General features: G+C 40.8%; 1 protein-coding gene across 2 annotated transcripts; it reads right to left on the reverse strand.

The window, feature by feature from the left end:
* Positions 1 to 122: 122 nt before the first annotated feature.
* Positions 123 to 23,748, reverse strand: LOC135463577 (ras-related GTP-binding protein C-like). 2 transcript variants are annotated; one of them, XM_064740881.1, is made up of 10 exons: positions 23,723 to 23,748; positions 20,911 to 21,065; positions 20,183 to 20,277; positions 18,524 to 18,657; positions 17,750 to 17,949; positions 16,749 to 16,863; positions 15,403 to 15,545; positions 10,251 to 10,271; positions 4,813 to 4,961; positions 123 to 1,901 (listed from the first exon to the last, which is right to left on the reverse strand). In XM_064740881.1, the coding sequence occupies exons 1-10, from the start codon at positions 23,723 to 23,725 to the stop codon at positions 1,756 to 1,758; spliced, it is 1,161 nt and encodes a 386-aa protein (XP_064596951.1). In that variant the 5' UTR covers positions 23,726 to 23,748; the 3' UTR covers positions 123 to 1,755. The 2 variants fall into 2 exon arrangements, with proteins under 2 accessions (XP_064596951.1, XP_064596952.1); XM_064740882.1 differs by lacking the exon at positions 10,251 to 10,271.

Consider the following 23,748-nt stretch of genomic DNA (forward strand, 5'->3'; position numbering starts at 1 on the left):
CTCTCCTTCACCGCAATATATATATATATATATATATATATATGTATATATATGTATACATATATATATATATACATATATATATATATATATATATATATATATACACAAAAGTTAGCACTGGGCTTTGTCATGTTTAACTCAACGCAATTTTGTTTATTTTCTACACAAGTTCTAAATATAAACATGTGTAAGTTCTTGGTGATGTACTGACTTAAAATACAGCTCAAAAACTTCATTTCTTTACAAAAAGTATAAAATTTGTAGCCATAGGCAAAGAAATGGTTTGGAAATATGCAAACGACGACATACCACAAAGATGATAGATGACCGTTACATGTACTGTTGTATATATTACTGAAAGTTGTTGACAATTAGACTTCATATATATTCCTGATTTCGAATACCAGGTGCCCCTCCCCTGATATCTGAAAATGTTTAAAGGTAAATCAAACTCCAGCACACACATGACAGCAGAACAGAATGTTTGGATGACTGACAACTTACTTTAGCAATTAAGGAATTTATGTATTTATTTAAATAGTGCTCATGAGTTCTTCACTTTGTCAGGTGTAAGACTGGAGCAAACTGGATTGCCCAGAGTAAACCAATGCCCTCCCCCATGTACCCGACAAACCCGTCTGACTAAAGCAGCAGTAAAACTAGCAATGGCCAGATTTGAACCTGGGGCCTGAAGAACATTTGGTACAGTGAATCAGCTAGGGCTTGGACAAGTTTTAGAAAATTCTTCCAATGCATTGTTCGTGACAATGATGAGTCGGATAAGCAATGGTCCCCCCCCCTCAACAATCTCTTTCCAAAGAAATAGCCATTTCTTGGGTTTTTTTATAATGAAAATATTTTATTGTAATGGACCCTTCCCAGCCACCAGCCCAGCCCCCCACCCCGCCTTTCCACCAATAACCATTTCTTGTTTTTGTTTTATGATGAGAATTTTAAACTAACAGAGTAACACTGTATCATGTCAATAGAAAACAATAAACCTCAATCACCATGTTTTTATCTACATGTACATAAAGCTTTCCTAAGCTCCTTGCTAGTCCTGTTTGGGACATTATCATCTCTCACACCGTCACTGACAGAAACTCCTTGTCATAGTCAGCCATGTTGTTAGGCCCAGCACAATGTACCACATTCATTCAATGTGAACTGGGGCCTCCGTGGCTCAGTCGGTTAGCGCGCTAGTGCAGCGTAATGACCCAGGAGCCTCTCACCAATGCGGTCGCTGTGAGTTCAAGTCCAGCTCATGCTGGCTTCCTCTCTGGCCATAAGTGGGAAGATCTGCCAGCAACCTGCGGATGGTCGTGGGTTTCCCCTGGGCTCTGCCTGGTTTCCTCCCACCATAATGCTGGCCGCCGTCGTATAAGTGAAATATTCTTGAGTACGGCGTAAAACACCATTAAAAAAAAAAAAAAATCAATGTGAACTGCCGTTGGGTTAGACAAGATTTATCTCCCCTTACTTTCGAAGGCATTAGCCAGAGCTGTGCACTTCTAAAACAGGCAAAAAAAAATGCCACTTAGCTGTTCCTGGACAAAATTCCACCAATCCCTGGATGAAAAACGTATAATCTACCTGCCCTTTCTTTATCAAATTCCAAATCTGTACTTCTTCATCAAATTCAAACTTCTTGAACTAACAGGTCCTCTTTGTGAAAAAGGCTAAGTTTTTCTGCTGGCTATTTACATGTGTGGTCATGATGAATAACATGCCAGGGTAAGCCACGCCCTTCCTCTACCCCTGAGCCTTGTCTGGTAGTCCATTGGCTAGCAGGAGGTCACTCGTGGATGTGTTCTGGGGCAGTGATTGGTTCTTTTGTCTGACCTCAAAAACCTGTTGGATGGCCTCGCGGAAACAGTGAAAATTGTAGTCTATCAAACCTGGAGGAGAAATGCAACAAGGTTATAGTCATTCAAAAAGAAACAGAAGTGTGAAATTTGTAGTCTATCAAACCTGGAGGAGAAATGCAAGACAACAAGGTTATAGTCATTCAAAAAGAAACAGAAGTGTGAAAATTGTAGTCTATCAAACCTGGAGGAGAAATGCAAGACAACAAGGTTATAGTCATTCAAAAAGAAACAGAAGTGTGAAAATTGTAGTCTATCAATCCTGCTGGAGAAATACAGAGGGACAAAGTTATAGTCTGTCATTCAAGAGAAAAAAAGTATGAAATTTGTATTCATTCAGTCAAGAAGAAGAAATGCAGAAGGACAAAGTCTTTATGTGTCAACTAAGACAGAAACAACAACAGTGAAACCTGTAGTGTATAAATCCTGCACGAGAAATGCAGAAGGACAAAGTCTTTATCTGTCATCTAAGACAGAAACAACAGTGAAACCTGTAGTGTATAAATCCTGCACGAGAAATGCAGAAGGATAAAGTCTTTATCTGTCATCTAAGACAGAAACAACAACAGTGAAACCTGTGGTGTATAAATCCTGCACGAGAAATACAGAAGGACAAAGTTATAGTCTGTCATTCAAGAGAAAAAAAGTGTGAAATTTGTATTCTTTCAGTCCAGAAGCAGAAATGCAGAAGGACAAAGTCTTTATGTGTCAACTAAGACAGAAACAACAACAGTGAAACCTGTAGTGTATAAATCCTGCACGAGAAATGCAGAAGGACAAAGTCTTTATTTGTCATCTAAGACAGAAACAACAACAGTGAAACCTGTGGTGTATAAATCCTGCACGAGAAATGCAGAAGGACAAAGTCTTTATCTGTCATCTAAGACAGAAACAACAACAGTGAAACCTGTAGTGTATAAATCCTGCACGAGAAATGCAGAAGGACAAAGTCTTCATCTGTCATCTAAGACAGAAACAACAACAGTGAAACCTGCGGTGTATAAATCCTGCACGAGAAATACAGAAGGACAAAGTTATAGTCTGTCATTCAAGAGAAAAAAAGTGTGAAATTTGTATTCTTTCAGTCCAGAAGCAGAAATGCAGAAGGACAAAGTCTTTATGTGTCAACTAAGACAGAAACAACAACAGTGAAACCTGTAGTGTATAAATCCTGCACGAGAAATGCAGAAGGACAAAGTCTTTATGTGTCATCTAAGACAGAAGCAACAACAGTGAAACCTGTGGTGTATAAATCCTGCACGAGAAATGCAGAAGGATAAAGTCTTTATCTGTCATCCGAGAGAGAAACAAAAAGGTGAAAATTATAGTCTATAAATCTCAAAGGAAAATTGAAAGTTATAGTCTGTCATCCAAATCAGAAACAAACAATGTGAAAATTGTACTCTATTATAGGAATCTACTGTTTCAACCCTCATGGAAATGCGCAGAGAGAGAAATTTCGATTTAATAGGAATCATCTTACCTTATCTGTAAAAGCTATCCTCTCTCAGTATACACACTAACGCCAGGTAATGATAGTGATATTACCTTGTCTGTCAAAGCTATCCTCTCTCAGTATACACACTAATGCCAGGTAACGACAGTCATCTTACCTTGTCTGTCAAAGCTATCCTCTCTCAGTATACACACTAATGCCAGGTAACGACAGTCATCTTACCTTGTCTGTCAAAGCTATCCTCTCTCACTATACACACTAATGCCAGGTAACGATAGTGACCTTACCTTGTCTGTCAAAGCTATCCTCTCTCAGTATACACACTAACACCAGGTAACGACAGTGATCTTATCTTGTCTGTCAAAGCTATCCTCTCTCAGTATACACACTAATGCCAGGTAACGATAGTGACCTTACCTTGTCTGTCAAAGCTATCCTCTCTCAGTATACACACTAATGCCAGGTAACAATAGTGATCTTACCTTGTTTGTCAAAGCTATCCTCTCTCAGTATACACACTAATGCCAGGTAACGACAGTCATCTTACCTTGTCTGTCAAAGCTATCCTCTCTCAGTATACACACTAATGCCAGGTAACGACAGTCATCTTACCTTGTCTGTCAAAGCTATCCTCTCTCACTATACACACTAACATCAGGTAACGACAGTCATCTTACCTTGTCTGTCAAAGCTATCCTCTTTCAGTATACACAGTAACGCCAGGTAACGATAGTGACCTTACCTTGTCTGTCAAAGCTATCCTGTGACCTTACCTTGTCTGTCAAAGCTATCCTCTCTCACTATACACACTAACGCCAGGTAACGACAGTCATCTTACCTTGTCTGTCAAAGCTATCCTCTCTCAGTATACGCACTAATGCCAGGTAACGACAGAGATCTTACCTTGTCTGTCAAAGCTATCCTCTCTCAGTATACACACTAATGCCAGGTAACGACAGTCATCTTACCTTGTCTGTCAAAGCTATCCTCTCTCAGTATACACACTAATGCCAGGTAACGACAGTCATCTTATCTTGCCTGTCAAAGCTATCTTCTCTCATTATACACACTAACGCCAGCTAACGACAGTGATCTTACCTTGTCTGTCAAAGCTATCCTCTCTCAGAATACACACTAACGCCAGCTAACGACAGTCATCTTACCTTGTCTGTCAAAGCTATCCTCTCTCAGGATACACACTAACACCAGGTAACGACAGTCATCTTACCTTGTCTGTCAAAGCTATCCTCTCTCAGTATACACACTAATGCCAGGTAACGACAGTGATCTTACCTTGTCTGTCAAAGCTATCCTCTCTCACTATACACACTAACACCAGGTAACGACAGTCATCTTACCTTGTCTGTCAAAGCTATCCTCTCTCACTATACACACTAATGCCAGCTAACGACAGTCATCTCACCTTGTCTGTCAAAGCTATCCTCTCTCAGAATACACACTAATGCCAGCTAACGACAGTCATCTTACCTTGTCTGTCAAAGCTATCCTCTCTCAGAATACACACTAACGCCAGGTAACGATTCACTTCCCTCAGGTACAAGATTGTGGCATTGTTCAGTTTGATGATGGAGGAGGATTGTGTGTCAAAGGCACTGCCATCACCATCATCTCGAATTCTGCAAACAATGAGAAGGTGAGTGAATCAGTGAAAGGTGAGTGATTCAGTGAGAAGGTGAGTGAAACAGTGAGAGGGTGAGTGAAACAGTCAGGGGGTGAGTGAATCAGTTGGACGTGAGTGATTCAGTGAGAGAAGAGTGAAACAATGAGGCGTGTGAAACACATATAGGCGAGTGACACAGTGAGATGTGAGTGAAAAAGAGAGGGGTTAGTAAATCAGTGAGAGGCACGTGCATCAGTGAAAGGCAACTGATTCAGTGAGTGAGTGAATCAGTGAGAGGCAAGTGAAACAGTGACAGGTGAGTGAATCAGAGAGACGGTGAGTGAATCAGAGGTGAGTGAATCAGTGAAAGGCGAGTGATGCAGTGAGAGGGTGAGTGAAACAGTTAGGTGACTGAAACAATGAGAGGTGTGTGAAACAGAGAGAAGTAACAGAGAGTGAATCAGTGAATGGTGATTGATTCAGTGAGAGTGAGAGAAACAATGACAGGTGAGTGAAACAATGAGAGACAGGGACAGTGAAACTGTGACAAGGAGAGTGAAACAGAGGAACAGTGACAGACGAGTGAAACAGTGAATGAAACAATGACAGAGTGAGCGAAACAGTGACAGGGTGCATGAAACAGCGAGAGGGTGAGTGACAGGTAGAGGGGGGTCAAACAGTGAAAGGGTGCATGAAACAGTGAGAGGGCATGTGAAACAATGAGATGGTGAGTGAAACAGTGAGAGGGTGTGTGAAACAGTGAGAGGGCGTGTGAAACAATGAGAGGGTGTGTGAAACAGCGAGAGGGCGAGTGACATAATGAGGAAACCGGGCAGAGCAAATGGAAAACCAACAACTATCGGCTGGCATGAACTGGACTAACAGCAACCACACACACACCACATATTTACTAAGTCACAGCAATGGTTGAGAGTTCGTATGAAATCCTTGGTTTTTTTTATTGTTAAATCATCATTTTTGCTCAAATGTTAGTTTTCATACAGCTTAATTAGTTTAGAAGCCAAAAATGTTTTCTGGAAGTAAAATGGCCCCGAGTTATCAGGAAAAAAAACGTTTCATACCAAGATATGAATTGTTAAGTTAAATTTGCAATGGACAAATATGTCTGCCTCTGCTAGAAATTCTCTCCATTTGACTGGATGGAAAAATTTATGGCTTGCAGAGTGAGTGAGTGCTTGAGGTTTAATGTCGTACTCAACAATTTTTCAGTCATATGACGACGAAGGAATCATTAGGGTGAATGTACGTATGTGCCTCCTTGTTGCAGGACGGATTTCCACCGCTCTTTTATTTAGTGCTGCTTCACTGAGACGACGTACCGAAGGCAAGTAAGCCGCCCCGCCCGAGCCATTATACTGATACGGGTCAACCAGTCATTGCACTATCCCCTTTATGCTGAACGCCAAGCGAGGAAGTTACAACTTCCTCTTTTAAAGTCTTAGGTGTGACTCGATCAAGGATTGATCCTGGATCTACCGGTCCCGAAGCGGACGCTCTACCAACTGTGCTATCCGGGCCGGTATGGCTTGTAGAAATAGGAGTCAATTTAAGACTTGTCTGAATTACAACTCAATTTATGGTTTGTCTGAATGAGGATTCTATTTACAACTTGTCTAAAATTATAACTCAATGTATGGCTTGTCTGAAAAAGACTCAATTTATTCTTTGTCTCAATTTATGGATTGTCTGAACAATGACTAAATTTATGGTTTGTCTGAACAATGACTCAATTTTTGGATTGTCTGAACAATGACTCAAATTGTGAGTGTCTGACACATTGGCAGACATTCAGATTTCAGTGTTGAGTTCAGTGGTGCAACTGACAACGCGATGAAAGCGAAGAATGTGTCTGAAGTATCTCAATACACATCTCTCACTTTTTACACTTGAATTCTCAGAGACAAATCAAAAATACTTTGGCACAATATCTGATAATAAAAGAAGAAATTCCTGCAAAAAAAAGAAAGAGTGACAAAGTGGAGGAGGAATATTATCCTGTGAAATCAGATTTAAAACAAAACACCTCAACCATATTCTCCCCCACCAGTGTTGGTTAAACAACTGCTTCCACCCAACACCATATTTATTATTGTGATTTTAAGAGCGACTCAACGGTGAAAATGCTATCAAGAGTCAAGCAGACTCCGCAAACATCAGACATGACTTCAACATGCCATGCATATTAGGCAAAATGCACAAGACTTGCCAGATTTACGGTATTTATTTGATGGGTGTTTTACGCCGTACTTACGAATACTTCACTTATATGATGGCAGTCAGCATTATGGTGGGAGGATGCCTGGCAGAGCACAGTGGAGACCCATGGCCATCCTCAGGTTGGATAATCCCATGGTAAGGCCTAACAGGAAGCCTGAATAAGCTGGACTTGAACTCATAGCCAATGCATTCGTGGGAGGCTCCTAGGTCATTACGACGCCCTGGCGTGCTAACCACTACAGCAACAGAGGCCCTGAAATCTTTATGGTAAATGAGGGCATTTCCAGAGGGAAATATAGGTATTACAAAATTTTAACCATTGGCATGACTGGTTGCTGAAACTGGCATTTTGCAGGAGGATATCATGTTTCCTTCCACGCAAACCTCAGTCAAAATGTGACAATCAGTCAGGGTAGAAATTTGAGGTCATGTACCGCACAATTCAAGCCCAGATGGTCCTTTAAGTCAGGAGACTTGTCAGGTATCCAGAAGGGTGCGGTAGTTTCTCTTCAGGCTCTGCTCTCAAGCCACAAACGTGACTGGTGAAATATCTCTAAGCAAGTTGCTAGACATTAATTAAATAACTACACGCATGCACAAAAATAAGTTTACCACACTGCAATCGGAGTTTTGGCTCCATGCCAGGATGTCACACTCTCAGTATTACACACAACACTTCACATGGACAGGAAATGTAATCATACCAGTCATTTGTAATCATCTTTGTCAGTAGGACGTCATACTCTCAGTACTACACACAACACTTCACATGGACAGGAAATGTAATCATACCAGTCATTTGTAATCATCTTTGTCAGTAGGATGTCATACTCTCACTACTACACACAACACTTCACATGGACAGGAAATGTAATCATACCAGTCATTTGTAATCATCTTTGTCAGTAGGAATCACCAGCTGTCACCTGGAATCATGTCTTGTCATCTGGAGTCATATCTTGTCATTCGGAGTCATGTCTTGTCATTCTGAGTCATATCTTATCATTTAGAGTCATGACTGGCTTTTACAAATGAAATTCCAACACTGAATTGTATAATATACCTGTATAATACACCTGTATAATATACATCATCTTTAGGTAATCTGAACCTCTACTTAAAGACTTATTTATTTAAGTATTGAAAGCAAACTTATAGTCTTCAGGTTACTACAAGCGCTGAGATCCGGCAAATTTTGTCCAAGGTCCAAGGTTGGGTTTGAAGAAGCGCCTTTAAAGGATACATGAAAAAAGTGATATAAAACGAAAAGACCAGCTTTAAGGAAATTGGAAAAAAATCTGGAATAGACAAAAGGAGACTTTTTTGTGGGTTTTATGGGTTTCCTCCATTAATAGTTGTTGTAGCAGCGACTACCATGGAAGTCACCAAAGCAAGCTACTTAATATCCGGACTGGCTTATGGGGCCTTACTAAAACAGTACTTTAAAGTGATTTTTAGGCCACAAAAAAGACAGCTGGTTAGCTTTTTTGTAGTTTATGTACATGTTAAGACACATGTGTTTCTTGTATCTCCTAACCAGGTGTCAAACTGCTTCCTCCTGAGCATGTTTAGTATTAGTCACCCCAGCCAACCCAGCCACCCCAGTCCCATATCCAGTTTTCAAAGCCTGTTTGCCTCTAACTGGTCCATGAAGAAAATCTACTCCTTCTAAATTATTAGGATTAATCCCAATTATGGTTACTTGTAACTAATTGCAACAACTAATACTAATTAATGTAACATGTTACAATTAATTGCAACAACTAATACCTATTTCATTTTACTTAAATGTTATGTAAATTTTGCCTCGAGTCATCATGCGATACTTGCAAGAAATCTTCATGCAATAAATCTTCATGCAATAAATCTTTTGTTTCACATAACATTGTCAAGGAGCAAAATAAATGTGCGACATGCAAAAACTCATTTAAATCTGGTGATGATATCATCGGCCTTAGCCTGGACACTGTGATGAGAATGCACAGGTAGGGTTTGGAGGGGTGAGGAAGTTGTGGTTAATGTCATAACAGAGAGCGTCAAGTGTAAAACTATTCAGTGGAAAAGAATTTTTACTGATTTTAAACAAGTATCGTGTCTTGTGTAGCAAATATAGAGTACCATCAGTATGAAAGTTTGACAGTATATGTAAACCAAGCAAGTCAATGAGGAAAATTTCAAATTTATGCAGAATAAATCTACCATGTTAAAAAAACGTACTAGCAATGGGGATTGGAAGAGAAGGGGGGCACAAGTCGCCGAGTAATGATGAGTGATGGGGATGGGGGGGTGGTGGTTGTGGGGGTAGAGATTATAGGCAACCTCATTAAAATTGCTGTAGACAAACTAACACATGTACTGGCAGTAGACCTGTCTGTTCTGCGATGTTTATCATCATTCATCCATGATTCAGATATGGACAAGCATCGAAACAGAATGAATGAATGAATGAATGCTAGAGGTTTAATGGCGTACTTAACAATTTTTTCAGTCTTGACGATGAGTCATCATTAGGTGTGTGTACACATGCTGTGACTCCATGCCACCACAGAGCTGTCCCCACTAAAGTATCATGCCGAAGACAACAGGCATGACACCCAACCCAGTCACATTACACTGAAATAGGGCCAACCAGTCATCTTTCCTTACTTTAACCTCTCAGTTCTGAGAGCCAAGCGAGGGAGCATCAAGTACCATTTTTAAAGCCTTTGGTATGACCCGACTCGGGTTTGATCCCATGTCTCCCGACTTCAAACTGGAAGCTCTAACTGTTAGGCCATCGAAGTAGTAGCATCAAACTAGACGTCTCACATTCAGCTTCAGGCAGCATGGTCATAGAACAGCAGTTAGCCATCTGATTGGTCACACCCACTGATTGGCCACACCCACTGATTGGTCACACCCACTGAACAGACAGGTTCTGCTTCTACATGAATGTTGCTTGTTTTGTCAGCGATCTTGTTTGCATACAATCTAATTTTCGGTCAACTGACATGACCCAAAACCGGCTGTTTGTTATCCCATGGTTAGACAGCATTACAACGAAGAAATAAAGTGAAAAATGTGTTACCTATTTCTGGCATTCTGTATTCTGGAATAGTGACAAACACATGCAGCACAGTGTAAGAGGAATGGAAGCAAAAGTGACCCACGAGGCAAACGTGTATATAAAGGTATATGAACAAAACAAAACAGCAGAGAAATATCAGATGCCTTGTGCCATTCCCCACACAGATACACAGACACATAAGCAATAGCAACCCACTCAGAAACACTTTTTATGAACAAACTGGTACATATACATGTAGCAAGGTACTTGGCAGTGTTTTGTGTACACTGAATGGTGGATTATAATACAAAAACAAGTTTCCCATGGGGTTACAAACTTAAAGTGAATGGTAGTGGAATGTGAGAGTTAACATTGTCAAACAGGTTTAGTCAAGAATCTATCAGAGCTCAGTGTTATAGTGTGCATGTTGTATTCAGGATTTCTTGTCCATTGCATGAACATCCACTGTAAGCCACCCAGGTAACACGAGACAGTATAAGGTATCGCGTGGACTGATGTCTTGATTGTTGCCCATCCACTGTACACCACCCAGGTAACACGAGACAGTGAGGGGTATCGCGTGGACTGATGTCTTGATTGTTGCCCATCCACTGTACACCACCCAGGTAACACGAGACAGTGAGGGGTATCGTGTGGACTGATGTCTTGATTGTTGCCCATCCACTGTACACCACCCAGGTAACACGAGACAGTGAGAGGTATCGTGTGGACTGATGTCTTGATTGTTGCCCATCCACTGTATGCCACCCAGGTAACACGAGACAGTGAGAGGTATCGCGTGGACTGATGTCTTGATTGTTGCCCATCCACTGTAAGCCACCCAGGTAACACGAGATAGTGAGGGGTATCGCGTGGACTGATGTCTTGATTGTTGCACATCCACTGTACGCCACCCAGGTAACACGAGACAGTGAGAGGTATCACGTGGACTGATGTCTTGATTGTTGCCCATCCACTGTACACCACCCAGGTAACACGAGACAAAGGTATCACGTGGACTGATGTCTTGATTGTTGCACATCCACTGTACACCACCCAGGTAACACGAGATAGTATAAGGTATCACGTGGACTGATGTCTTGATTGTTGCCCATCCACTGTACACCACCCAGGTAACACGAGACAGTGAGAGGTGTCACGTGGACTGATGTCTTGATTGTTGCACATCCACTGTACACCACCCAGGTAACACGAGATAGTATAAGGTATCGTGTGGACTGATGTCTTGATTGTTGCACATCCACTGTATGCCACCCAGGTAACACGAGACAGTGAGAGGTATCACGTGGACTGATGTCTTGATTGTTGCACATCCACTGTATGCCACCCAGGTAACAAGAGACAGTATAAGGTATCGCGAGGACTGATGTTTTGATTGTTGCACATCCACTGTACACCACCCAGGTAACAAGAGACAGTATAAGGTATCGCGTGGACTGATGTTTTGATTGTTGCACATCCACTGTACGCCACCCAGGTAACACGAGATAGTATAAGGTATCGTGTGGACTGATGTCTTGATTGTTGCCCATCCACTGTACGCCACCCAGGTAACACGAGACAGTGAGAGGTATCGTGTGGACTGATGTCTTGATTGTTGCCCATCCACTGTACACCACCCAGGTAACACGAGACAGTATAAGATATCGCGTGGACTGATGTCTTGATTGTTGCACATCCACTGTACGCCACCCAGGTAACACGAGACAGTGAGAGGTATCGTGTGGACTGGTGTCTTGATTGTTGCACATCCACTGTACGCCACCCAGGTAACACAAGACAGTATAAGATATCGCGTGGACTGATGTCTTGATTGTTGCACATCCACTGTACGCCACCCAGGTAACACGAGACAGTATAAGATATTGCGTGGACTGATGTCTTGATTGTTGCACATCCACTGTACGCCACCCAGGTAACACGAGACAGTGAGAGGTATCGTGTGGACTGGTGTCTTGATTGTAGCACTGATTCAGCACTCTGAACATCAGGTCACTTTCTTGTCACAAATGAGCAAGCTTATTAATCATGTTTATGTCAGCATAAGACCAAATGTTACTTAGTTTCTCAGATGGGTAAAGTTTAACATTCAACCAGGTGAAGAACTTAAAGCAACATTTGTTCTATACGTAGAAACTGCCAGCAGACTCACTGTAGGCCTTTTAAGCCAATAAAAAGCAACCACACCTACATGTACAGCTCTGAACCTTATACACAGTCAGAAGAAGGAGGTCAGCGTAAAAGGAAATAAATGCTAATTTAAACGTTGTTAATTTTTTTCTTAAAAAAAATGTTTGCAGTGCACTGTGGGAATGCCATGTAACATTTACTCTGCTCGACAAAAATACCAAAAAAAAAAAAAGCAAAACGAAAAAAACAGCTGAGTGCAAATCTATGAAATAGTGTGTATGTCCAGATTATTTAGCCTTATGGCAGAATTCAGGTTTATGGAGGAAGGAACGGGTTTGTCCTGAGTAAAGGACTGCACGCTGCCTGGTACCTGGCAAAATGACGCACTGCCAGTTCCTGGTACCTAAGAAAACGAAGCACCGCCCATTGCCTGGTATCTGCAAAACGGAAGCACTGTGATCTGCCTGGTACTTGACAAAAGGAAGCCCTGCCCATTGCATGGTACCTGACAAAACGAAGAACCGCCCACTGCCCAATGCCGACTGTATGTACGCTTGGCTTTTAGGCAATCATGTGCTGACTGTGTGTGTACACTTGGCTTTTACATCGTCCTGTGCTGACTGTGTCTGTATGCTTGGCTTTTAGGTCGTCATGTGCTGACTGTGTCTGTACGCTTGGCTTTTACATCGTCCTGTGCTGACTGTGTGTACGCTTGGCTTTTACGTCGTCATGTGCTGACTGTGTCTGTATGCTTGGCTTTTACCTCGTCATGTGCTGACTGTGTCTGTACGCTTGGCTTTTAGATCGTCACGTGCTGACTGTGTCTGTACACTTGGCTTTTACATCGTCCTGTGCTGACAGTGTCTGTACGCTTGGCTTTTACGTCGTCATGTGCTGACTGTGTCTGTACGCTTGGCTTTAACGTCGTCATGTGCTGACTGTGTCTGTACGCTTGGCTTTTAGGACGTCATGTGCTGACTGTGTCTGTACGCTTGGCTTTTACGTCGTCCTGTGCTGACGGTGTCTGCATGCTTGGCTTTTACGTCATCATGTGCTTACGGTGTCTGTATGCTTGGCTTTTATGTCGTCCTGTACTGACTGGGTGTGTACGCTTGGCTTTTACGTCGTCCTGTGCTGACAGCGTCTGTACGGTTGGCTTTTACGTCGTCATGTGCTGACCGTGTAGGTACGCTTGGCTTTTACGTTGTTCTGTGCTGACTGTGTATGTACGCTTGGCTTTTACGTCACCCTGTGCTGTGTACGTACGCTTGGCTTTTACGTCATTCTGTGCTGACTGTGTATGTACGCTTGGATTTTACGTCATTCAGTGCTGACTGTGTATGTATGCTTGGCTTTTACGTCGTGATGTGCTAACCGTGTATGTATGCTTGGCTTTTACCTCATTATGTGCTGACTGTGTATGTATGCTTGGTTTTTATCTCATCATATGCTGACCGTGTATGTATACTTGGCTTTTACCTCCTCATGTGCTGACTGTGTATGTATGCTTGACTTTTACCTCGTCATGTGCTGACCGTGTATGTATACTTGGCTTTTAGGTCGTCACGTGCTGACTGTGTCTGTACACTTGGCTTTTACATTGTCCTGTGCTGACAGTGTCTGTACGCTTGGCTTTAACGTCGTCATGTGCTGACTGTGTCTGTACGCTTGGCTTTTAGGACGTCATGTGCTGACTGTGTCTGTACGCTTGGCTTTTACGTCGTCCTGTGCTGACGGTGTCTGCATGCTTGGCTTTTACGTCATCATGTGCTTACGGTGTCTGTATGCTTGGCTTTTACGTCGTCCTGTACTGACTGGGTGTGTACGCTTGGCTTTTACGTCGTCCTGTGCTGACAGCGTCTGTACGGTTGGCTTTTACGTCGTCCTGTGCTGACGGTGTCTGTACGCTTGGCTTTTACGTCGTCCTGTACTGACTGTGTACGTACGTTTGGCTTTTACGTCGTCCTGTACTGACTGGGTGTGTACGCTTGGCTTTTACGTCGTCCTGTGCTGACGGTGTCTGTGCGCTTGGCTTTTACGTCGCCCTGTGCTGATTGTGTACGTACGTTTGGCTTTTACGTCGCCCTGTGCTGACTGTGTACGTGCGCTTGGCTTTTACGTCGTCCTGTGCTGACTGTCTGTACGCTTGGCTTTTAAGTCGCCCTGTGCTGACTGTGTACGTACGCTTGTCTTTTACGTCGTCATGTGCTGACCGTGTAGGAACGCTTGGCTTTTACGTCGCCCTGTGCTGACTGTGTACGTACGCTTGGCTTTTACATCGTCATGTGCTGACCGTGTAGGTACGCTTGGCTTTTACGTTGTTCTGTGCTGACTGTGTATGTACGCTTGGCTTTTACGTCACCCTGTGCTGTGTACGTACGCTTGGCTTTTACGTCATTCTGTGCTGACTGTGTATGTACGCTTGGATTTTACGTCATTCAGTGCTGACTGTGTATGTATGCTTGGCTTTTACGTCGTGATGTGCTAACCGTGTATGTATGCTTGGCTTTTACCTCATTATGTGCTGACTGTGTATGTATGCTTGGTTTTTATCTCATCATATGCTGACCGTGTATGTATACTTGGCTTTTACCTCCTCATGTGCTGACTGTGTATGTATGCTTGACTTTTACCTCGTCATGTGCTGACCGTGTATGTATACTTGGCTTTTACCTCGTCATGTGCTGACTGTGTATGTATGCTTGGCTTTTACATCGTCCTGTGCTGACCGTGTATGTATGCTTGGCTTTTATCTCGTCATGTGCTGACTGTGTATGTACGCTTGGCTTTTACCTCATCATATCTTGACTGTGTATGTACACTTGCCCATCAGGTAGCCCTGTGCTGTCTGTGTATGTGCGCTTGGCTGTTAGGTCGCCCCGTGCTGACTGTAAGTATGTATGCATGTATGTGTGCCTGCTTGGCTTTTACATGGTCATGTGCTGACTGCATAACAGAAATACTTCTTAGAGCTCCAGGATTTCTAGAAAACGTAAACCTCACTATATAGTCCTCTACTCACCCATATATACAAGAGATGTCAATGACCACGTCTATCATATCACAACAGAGCTCATAGGATTGCATGTCTACAGGAGAGCTGTCCGTGGCAATGTAAATCTTGCTCACTACGTCAAACAAGAATGCTTTTTCTATTCCAGAATTCTGAAAAAAGAACATTTATTTACATGATTGATGAAGTTCCTAATTTAAACAAGCTTTTTCTATTTCCTAGTTCTAAAAAAACACAAAAACTGATACATATATGAAGTCACTAATACCCTGGAATGGCAAGCAATCTTTTCACCCTCAGGCTAAAAGTACAAAATGAAACAGTCAGGGGAGACAACTATGTAATTTCATGTGTACTGTTAATAGCTCTGAAAAAATAGTTAAATGATGTAATAACCAAATCCAAGAAGTTATTACATGTATTAAACCATGATTCACCAGTGAAACCAACAGTGAAACCAGCAGTGAAACCACCAGTTAAAGCTCCTGATCTTACATGAATACCTCAGACATTTACATTACCAAAGCTTTTGTCCATGGACAACCTGATCTGCCATCAGGTTGTCCATCGTAAACTGTAAACCTGATAACAGCTTGCATGTAAGTGAATTTTGTCAACACGGCAAAAACAAAAAAAAAAAGCCCAGAGCAGCTAAAAATTATGCTCTTGGACAAAGATCACAGAGAGAAATATATGACACACATACCAGAGTGCATTTGTTTCATTTACTCATCTTAAAAAAAGATTGCCGTTGTAAAAGTGAAATATTCTTGAGTACAGCATAAACACCAATCAAAATCAATAAAATAAAATAAATATTCACTCATCTGATTAACAACACCACACTAAAGAATTGTTCACTCATCCAATGCCAGTGAGTTCAACGGGTGAAGGAAGCAGGAGAGAATTATTTGCGCTAAATGAATGTGACTATAGCCAAATGACTTCATGAGTGCCCTCAAGTGCTTCCTTTTCACCTCACCCTCAAAAGGACTTATTAGTCCACGCTGGTTATAAATTGTTGTTTGACAGGCAGAATGGATCTTGTCCAATGACGGAAGAGGAAACAGTAATAAAAATCCAACTTAAAAATCATTTACATGGAACTTTTTTCAGTTGAAGACATGCTTACATGATCAAAAATCCTTGAAAACCAGGAAATTCATAAAAATCTCAAGATCAGACAAAACAAAAAGGTGGATTTGCAGTTTTCACGTCGGCATGCCCATATTTATTTATTTCATTGGAGTTCCATGCTATACTGAAGAATCTTTCACTTGTACAATGGCAGCCAAAACAGAAACCACAACATAAAGCTGGTGACGGTTCAGGTTGATAATGTGCATGATACTCACAGATATAAGGATATTGAGAAGATTCTCCAGCGTGGCCAGCTGAGGTATGAGTTTCTGAACCACCTTGCTGAACGCCTCAAAGATTGAATGATCATAAATACTTGTCAAATAAAAACTACAAGCAGAAAACATTGTGCATGTACATTAGAACAGAGACAGACATTTATTACATCTAGCAATATAAAGTATATGTACTGTTGAGGTGATTTTTTCTTTGACTCAAGTTTGGAGACTTAAGGCCCCAGGATAAAGAAGCTGTCTTGTACACAAGTCAGACTTAAAATGGTCTGAAGCATTTTTCCTACACTAACATTTGAATTTGAAAGTTTATTTTCACTTCTGACATGATGGTTTAAAGCAAATTTTAAAACCCTAATTCCTGAACCATTTCACATACAAAAAAGGGACTTTCTGTGCAATTTATGCTCATTTTGAAGTTGATTTTAGCATAACTACATTGGCTGGATTGGTTCACAAAAAAAGGTAGTTTTAATATCAGTCTACACAGAATTACACCTTAAGAATATGCTTGAATAAATAGCTTGGAAACATGTGAAATAGTCAAAGAACTACAGTAGTTAGGTAAAAATCGTTAACAAGAGTCGTAATAAACTTTTTTGAAGTTAAGTCTACATCTAATTTTTTCTATGACAGCTTCGTAATCCTGGTGCCTGACGTAGTTCAGTAGTCAGTTTTTCAACTTTCTGGTAGATTTTACCGATTATTTATCTTATGCAATGATAAATTTTTCACAATGATTTAAAACAATACATGCTGTAATATAAAGGGTAGAATGTGACTTATTGGTGGAGTGTTACATGCCTATGCCATTTCTATCTCCCACAAATGGCAGCTCTTATGGCTCCATGCTGGACACTGAGATTGAGCAAATGTCTGAACCTTTAACCACACAGACTCAGCCCAGTTTAAATCTTGATTGAACTCAACATTCTGAAGGAGAAAAAAAAAAAAGTGAAATAACTACATTGCTTTGATCTCACCTCAAATGTAAATTTTCTAAACCTGCGTCTGTCAGTTCGTCATTGGCCCGCTGATGAATGTCTCGCTGCGTCTCCATCTTGTTGTCATCTGAAAGACCGTCCACTTTGTGGATGAACACCTCAAATTTGATCTCGGGGTTGACTTTGTACGCTCTACTCACGGTCACATGTAGCCGGGCCAGAGCTTCCACATAATCATCCTGTCCGTAAAAACGTATTTTGGTTATTTATTTGATTGGTGTTTTGCGCTGTACTCAAGTATATTTCAACTATACGATGGCGGCCAGCATTATGGTGGGTGGAAACCGGGAAAAGTCCGGGGGAATCCCACAATCATCTGCAGGTTGCTGGCAGACCTTCCCACGTACTGCCGGAGAGTTAGCCAGCATGAACTGGACTGGAATTCAATGTTACCACATTGGTTACCACATTGCAAGGCGCAGAACGGCGTGCTATACACCCCTCACCCCCAACCCACCACCACTCCCTCACATACTGTAAGCACATATGGTCAGATTGACTTATCATTTTACATCAAGTACTGCTGTTCTGATTGATATCGCTATTGTTGACCACTTCCACCAAAATACTGGGCATCCACATGAACGTTAGCCCAACTGAAAAACCTGTAATTATTTCATTGTAGTTTATTTCCAAACTGTACACTTTCAACTGAATGCAATGTTGGTCAGTTTTTATGGGAACCAGTGAGCCTTGATGAACTTACTAACGTGTGACATACCAAATACTTCAATATTACAATTTTCCACTTACCTGAGCGTCAATCACATATATAAGAGCACCACAGCCCCCAAATATCATCTCTGAGTCAAACGTTGGGTCAAAGAAATCAATTTGTCCAGGAAAATCCCAAATCTGGAACTGAACAAATGAACTGTTGGACACATCTGCAAAACAAATACAAAAATCACAGTGAGCTACTGAGATACAAATACACATGTACATAAAAAATCCCAGGTGAGCTACTGAGATATAAATACACATGTACATAAAAATCCCAGGTGAGCTACTGAGATATAAATACACATGTACATAAAAAATCCCAGGTGAGCTACTGAGATAAAAATACCCATGTACATAAAAAAATCACAGGTAAGCTACTGAGATACAAATACACATGTACATAAAAAATCCCAGGTGAGCTACTGAGATAAAAATACCCATGTACATAAAAAAATCACAGGTAAGCTACTGAGATACAAATACACATGTACATAAAAAATCCCAGGTGAGCTGCTGAGATATAAATACACATGTACATAAAAAATCCCAGGTGAGCTACTGAGATATAAATACACATGTACATAAAAAATCCCAGGTGAGCTACTGAGATATAAATACACATGTACATAAAAAATCCCAGGTGAGCTACTGAGATATAAATACACATGTACATAAAAAATCCCAGGTGAGCTACTGAGATATAAATACACATGTACATAAAAAATCCCAGGTGAGCTACTGAGATATAAATACACATGTACATAAAAAATCCCTGGTGAGCTACTGAGATATAAATACCCATGTACATAAAAAAATCCCAGGTGAGCTACTGAGATATAAATACACATGTACATAAAAAAATCCCAGGTGAGCTACTGAGATATAAATACACATGTACATAAAAAAAATCACTGGTGAGCTACTGAGACAGAAATACACATGTGCATGTACCAGAACAGTACTTCTCCAAATCACAACTCCAGTGTGACTATTGAGTTAATTTAAATTTAGTCGAGACCTGAGGGACTCTGTGGCCGAGGTGGTTAGCGTGCCAGTGCCGTGCAATGATCCATGAGTTCAAGTCCAGCTCATGCTGGCTTCTTCTCTGGTCATACGTGGGAAGGTCTGCCAGCAACCTGCAGATGGTTCTGGGTTTCCCCCGGGCTCTGCCCGGTTTCCCCCCACCATAATGCTGGCCGCCGTCGTATAAGTGAAATATTGTTGAGTACGGCGTAAAACACCAATCAAATAAATAAATAAATATAACTGTGGGTTTTCCCCAGGCCTCTCTTCGGTTTCCTCCAACCATAATGCTGATGGACGTTGTATAAGTGAAATATATATATATATATTGGTAAAACACCAATCAAATAAATAAATAAATCTAACACTCCTTTGAACATTACAATACCATACAAGTTAGAATTTCTTTGCTTGATACGTGTAATTGACACCATACACTCTGAGCATGAAAGCAATGTAGTAAAATGTTTGACTTTGATCACACATAATTTAACATCACTATGAACATTATAACAATATATAACAGATTGTTTTTTTGCCTAAAACAATGCTTACTAACAGAGCACTTAACCACTGATCCAACCATCAGATATAAATAAATATACTTACTGTCCTATTTTATTTGTGCTTTCTAAGAATAACATCTCACTGGGCAAATATACTTACCATCTTTAACTATTTTATTTGTGCTTTCTAAGAATAGCGTCTCATTGGGCGACATTTTGTGGAACACCACTTTCTGGATTGAAGATTTTCCACTCCTACAACAAAGCAAAAGCATCACTAATTTGTTTACTTAGGAGTTCAACATTCCTTTGGTCACATTAAAATTGTGTCACCTTGTCACAGTTACGTCACAACAGTGTCATAATTCACAGTTACTGAGCCCTGCAATACTCGGCAAGCTCAGATGATATGGAGAAGACAGAAAGGCAACTTTTAACACGGTGTTAATGGGATACAAAATCTTCACTGACTGGCTGGCTGAGAGAGAGGCAAGTCCAGATTGCCTATGCCTCAGCAGCATTTTAGGTATGGCAGATTTATTCAAGTGTGACCAAAGCTGCAGGATTTCACACCGGAAAGCACTGTCAGCCAATCAGTGTCAATTCTCTATCCGTTCAAGGTAAGGCAATATGCGAGAACAGCATTTTTAAACATTCTGCAGATTTAGGCTAATGATTTTATTCCAGCAGTTAGGTAACGTAATTGCAGACGAACATATGATACAAGAGATATTGTCAAGTAGCATTATGGCATTAAATACTCATCACAAGAAACAAAAATAATTCAGTGATAATGCAAACTGTGACCAATCACATTTGCACTTATTCATAAATTTCTGATTTCCCATAGAGAAAACATCACGAAGTTTTTCCTTATATGTCACTCACCGCCTGAGGCCCATCAGGAGTATACGGGGTTTGGTCTCCACACCTGCCCCAGCCACGTCATGATCGGGCTCTTCACTGCCGTACCCAAAACCCTTGGGGAATGAGCCCACAATGCCGTAACTTCCTGACACATCATCTTCATCATAGCCTCGCGACTGCACATACAACACCAAAACAAATGTGTTTATATAGAAAACCAAAGCTATTTTCACAAGTCCTCGACATAATTTATGAAGAAAGCTACCCAAAATTTATTTACAAAGTTTTGCGCTTGCATTTAGATGTTTTTATTCATTAGGCGTCTTACGTATATATATAATGTATCACCAACACTTCCCTACCTACACATATTTTATTTATTTATTTATTTGATTGGAGTTTTATGCCATAAAACCACTGATCCAACCATCAGATATAAATAAAGTTTATGCCATACTCATATATTTTATTGACTTTGCTTCAAAACTAATCAAAACAAAATGCTGTTCAGTAATGCAATATGGCTAACACTGAAGAATGATGAGGAGAAAATAAAATAAGAAAACATGTGGGACCATCGCAATTTGGCATCCTTTACACTTGTGGAACAGTTCTTAAAGGTGATTACAGACAACATACTTTGTCTACTTGGGCTTAGTGTTAACACTAGGGTAGTTGGGACATTTTCCGGAAATACATGTATATGGCTATTTCCAAGGACTGTGACATTAATACCAAGGATTGTGACATTAATAACACGAACTGTGACATTAATACCAAGGACTGTGACATTAATACCAAGGACTGTGACATTAATACCAAGGACTGTGACATTAATAACACAAGCTGTGACACTAGTAAGAAAGCATTGGTGAACTGTCTGTATCCTATACACAAACTATTTCAATACTTAGCCATAGGGAAACACATGCTTAATACAGGTATAAGTCAAATCTCATGCATGATTCTTCCTTAACCTAGCCTTTCTGAATGAAAGGTGCCTCCACATTTCATGTATTGTCAATCTAGTCGCAAAGTAAGAGAAATGTGATTCATTTTCAGATTGCCTTACTATCTGACAGTGAAAATTATGTTTTATAGCACTGATGAATAGACTAGAAGGCCTGTATTGACTTGACAGACATCTTACACACTTTACTTGTCCAAAAAATAGCACAATTTCTTTAAATTCCTTGCATTTCATGGATAGACCTCATGTGTTGGAGAGTTTGCAGATCTCACAAAATGTGCTTTCATCTTGTAACTGAGATCCATATTTCATGTCTACTATAAGTAGCATTCGCATTTCAGGATGTGTGCCACTACACTTGCCACAACAGAGCAGCGATGGTCAAATGAACACCCAGTCGCAGCCAATAAAATGGCAGCATTTCAAAGTAGCACTCTCTACCTGGCATTTTCAGTTTCTCCATTACAGTAACTATGAATGGGAACATGATTTCCAATGTAGAATTTCAATGAAATAGATATTTTATGTAGTAGGCATGCTGCCTTCAGGCAGTTGAGCGAGATCTGTTTCTGTTAAAAATATGGTGGCCATCTGAAATGCCGCAGTGACTTATACCAGCCTCTTATATAGCCTAACGAATCAGACCTTATATGCTAACGATACAAGATCTAACAGACGCCCATTCCTAAAGCGCTGGGTATTTTCCTATTCATACTTACAACCTGCGTAGCATTTCCTACTGATATTTTCTCAATCAGTGATACCTAGCCGAAGGGATCAAACTTTTATCAAACCAAAATTGGCTTCTGTTCTGCTCAAATCTGTCATTTATAGACCGAAAACCGGCAAATTTTGAACAGGCAGCCATGTTAGCCTTCTCAATGTTTTGCCCTGCATTCTCCCCGCTGGAGACTTTTCGCCATGCTGATGGATGTTCTTCAGATTTTTAAATTATCTGCTATACATGACAAACGAAAAATCCAAATCATGGACAACAGTCTGCCCTGCACCCAACTCAAGCGCGTAAAGGTTAGTAATAGCGAACATGGCTGTCTACACTATGTTTTAGCTGGGTTGTGAAGTAGAAATGCTTGATATGATCGTAATTGGAGCATATTGTGGTCCAATAAAAGTGTGATCCCCTCAACTAAAGATCGCTGATTGAGAAAATGTCAAGTAGGAAACACTACAGAGGTTTTAAGTATGGATAGGAAAATACCCAGCGTTTTGGAAATGGGCCTCTGTTAGACCTTTTATCGTTACAATTATGGTTTTATTCATGGTTAGTAAATTATGGTTTTACTTTGGCCACCTCTCATATATCCGCTAGCATGACTTGGTGAGAATACTGAGAAATTTTTGACAGCGTACTGTGAACACAAGCTCTTACAATTTGAAATGAGAACATATTATGCAAACTGCTTAAGTGATGGTAGCTGTAAACACTAGGTTGATGCTTCTGTGAGTGAGCTCTGGTCATTCTCAGAAGTTATTCTGAAAAGCTGGTTCCTCAATGAATTACCCTCACTCTACCACGTGGAGACCTGACACTTGACAGCAACCTGAGCTCAAAATCGCCAGAATTATCTAAACAGTACCGATGGGCAGTACCGATGTGTGTGAGCATGCTGGTATTCGCTTCAACTTTCGTTTTATGCTACAGCTATACTGGGAAACTTTTTCAGAGTGGTATCTAGAACACGCTGTGGGCCATCTCAAATACAGTACATGCTTTTCTACGTTTCCCTATGAAACACCTAAATAAAATATTGATTTCCGACACCCTGAAATAGCGGAGTAAGAGAAGAGAATTGGTCCATTTGAAAAAGTTACGCATTCAGCGAAGTGAAGTTTCCCCCTCACCATTTTGTCGCCTCATGTCAATCATG

The sequence above is a fragment of the Liolophura sinensis genome, chromosome 3, assembly GCF_032854445.1.
Source record: "Liolophura sinensis isolate JHLJ2023 chromosome 3, CUHK_Ljap_v2, whole genome shotgun sequence".
Lineage (NCBI taxonomy): Eukaryota > Metazoa > Mollusca > Polyplacophora > Chitonida > Chitonidae > Liolophura > Liolophura sinensis.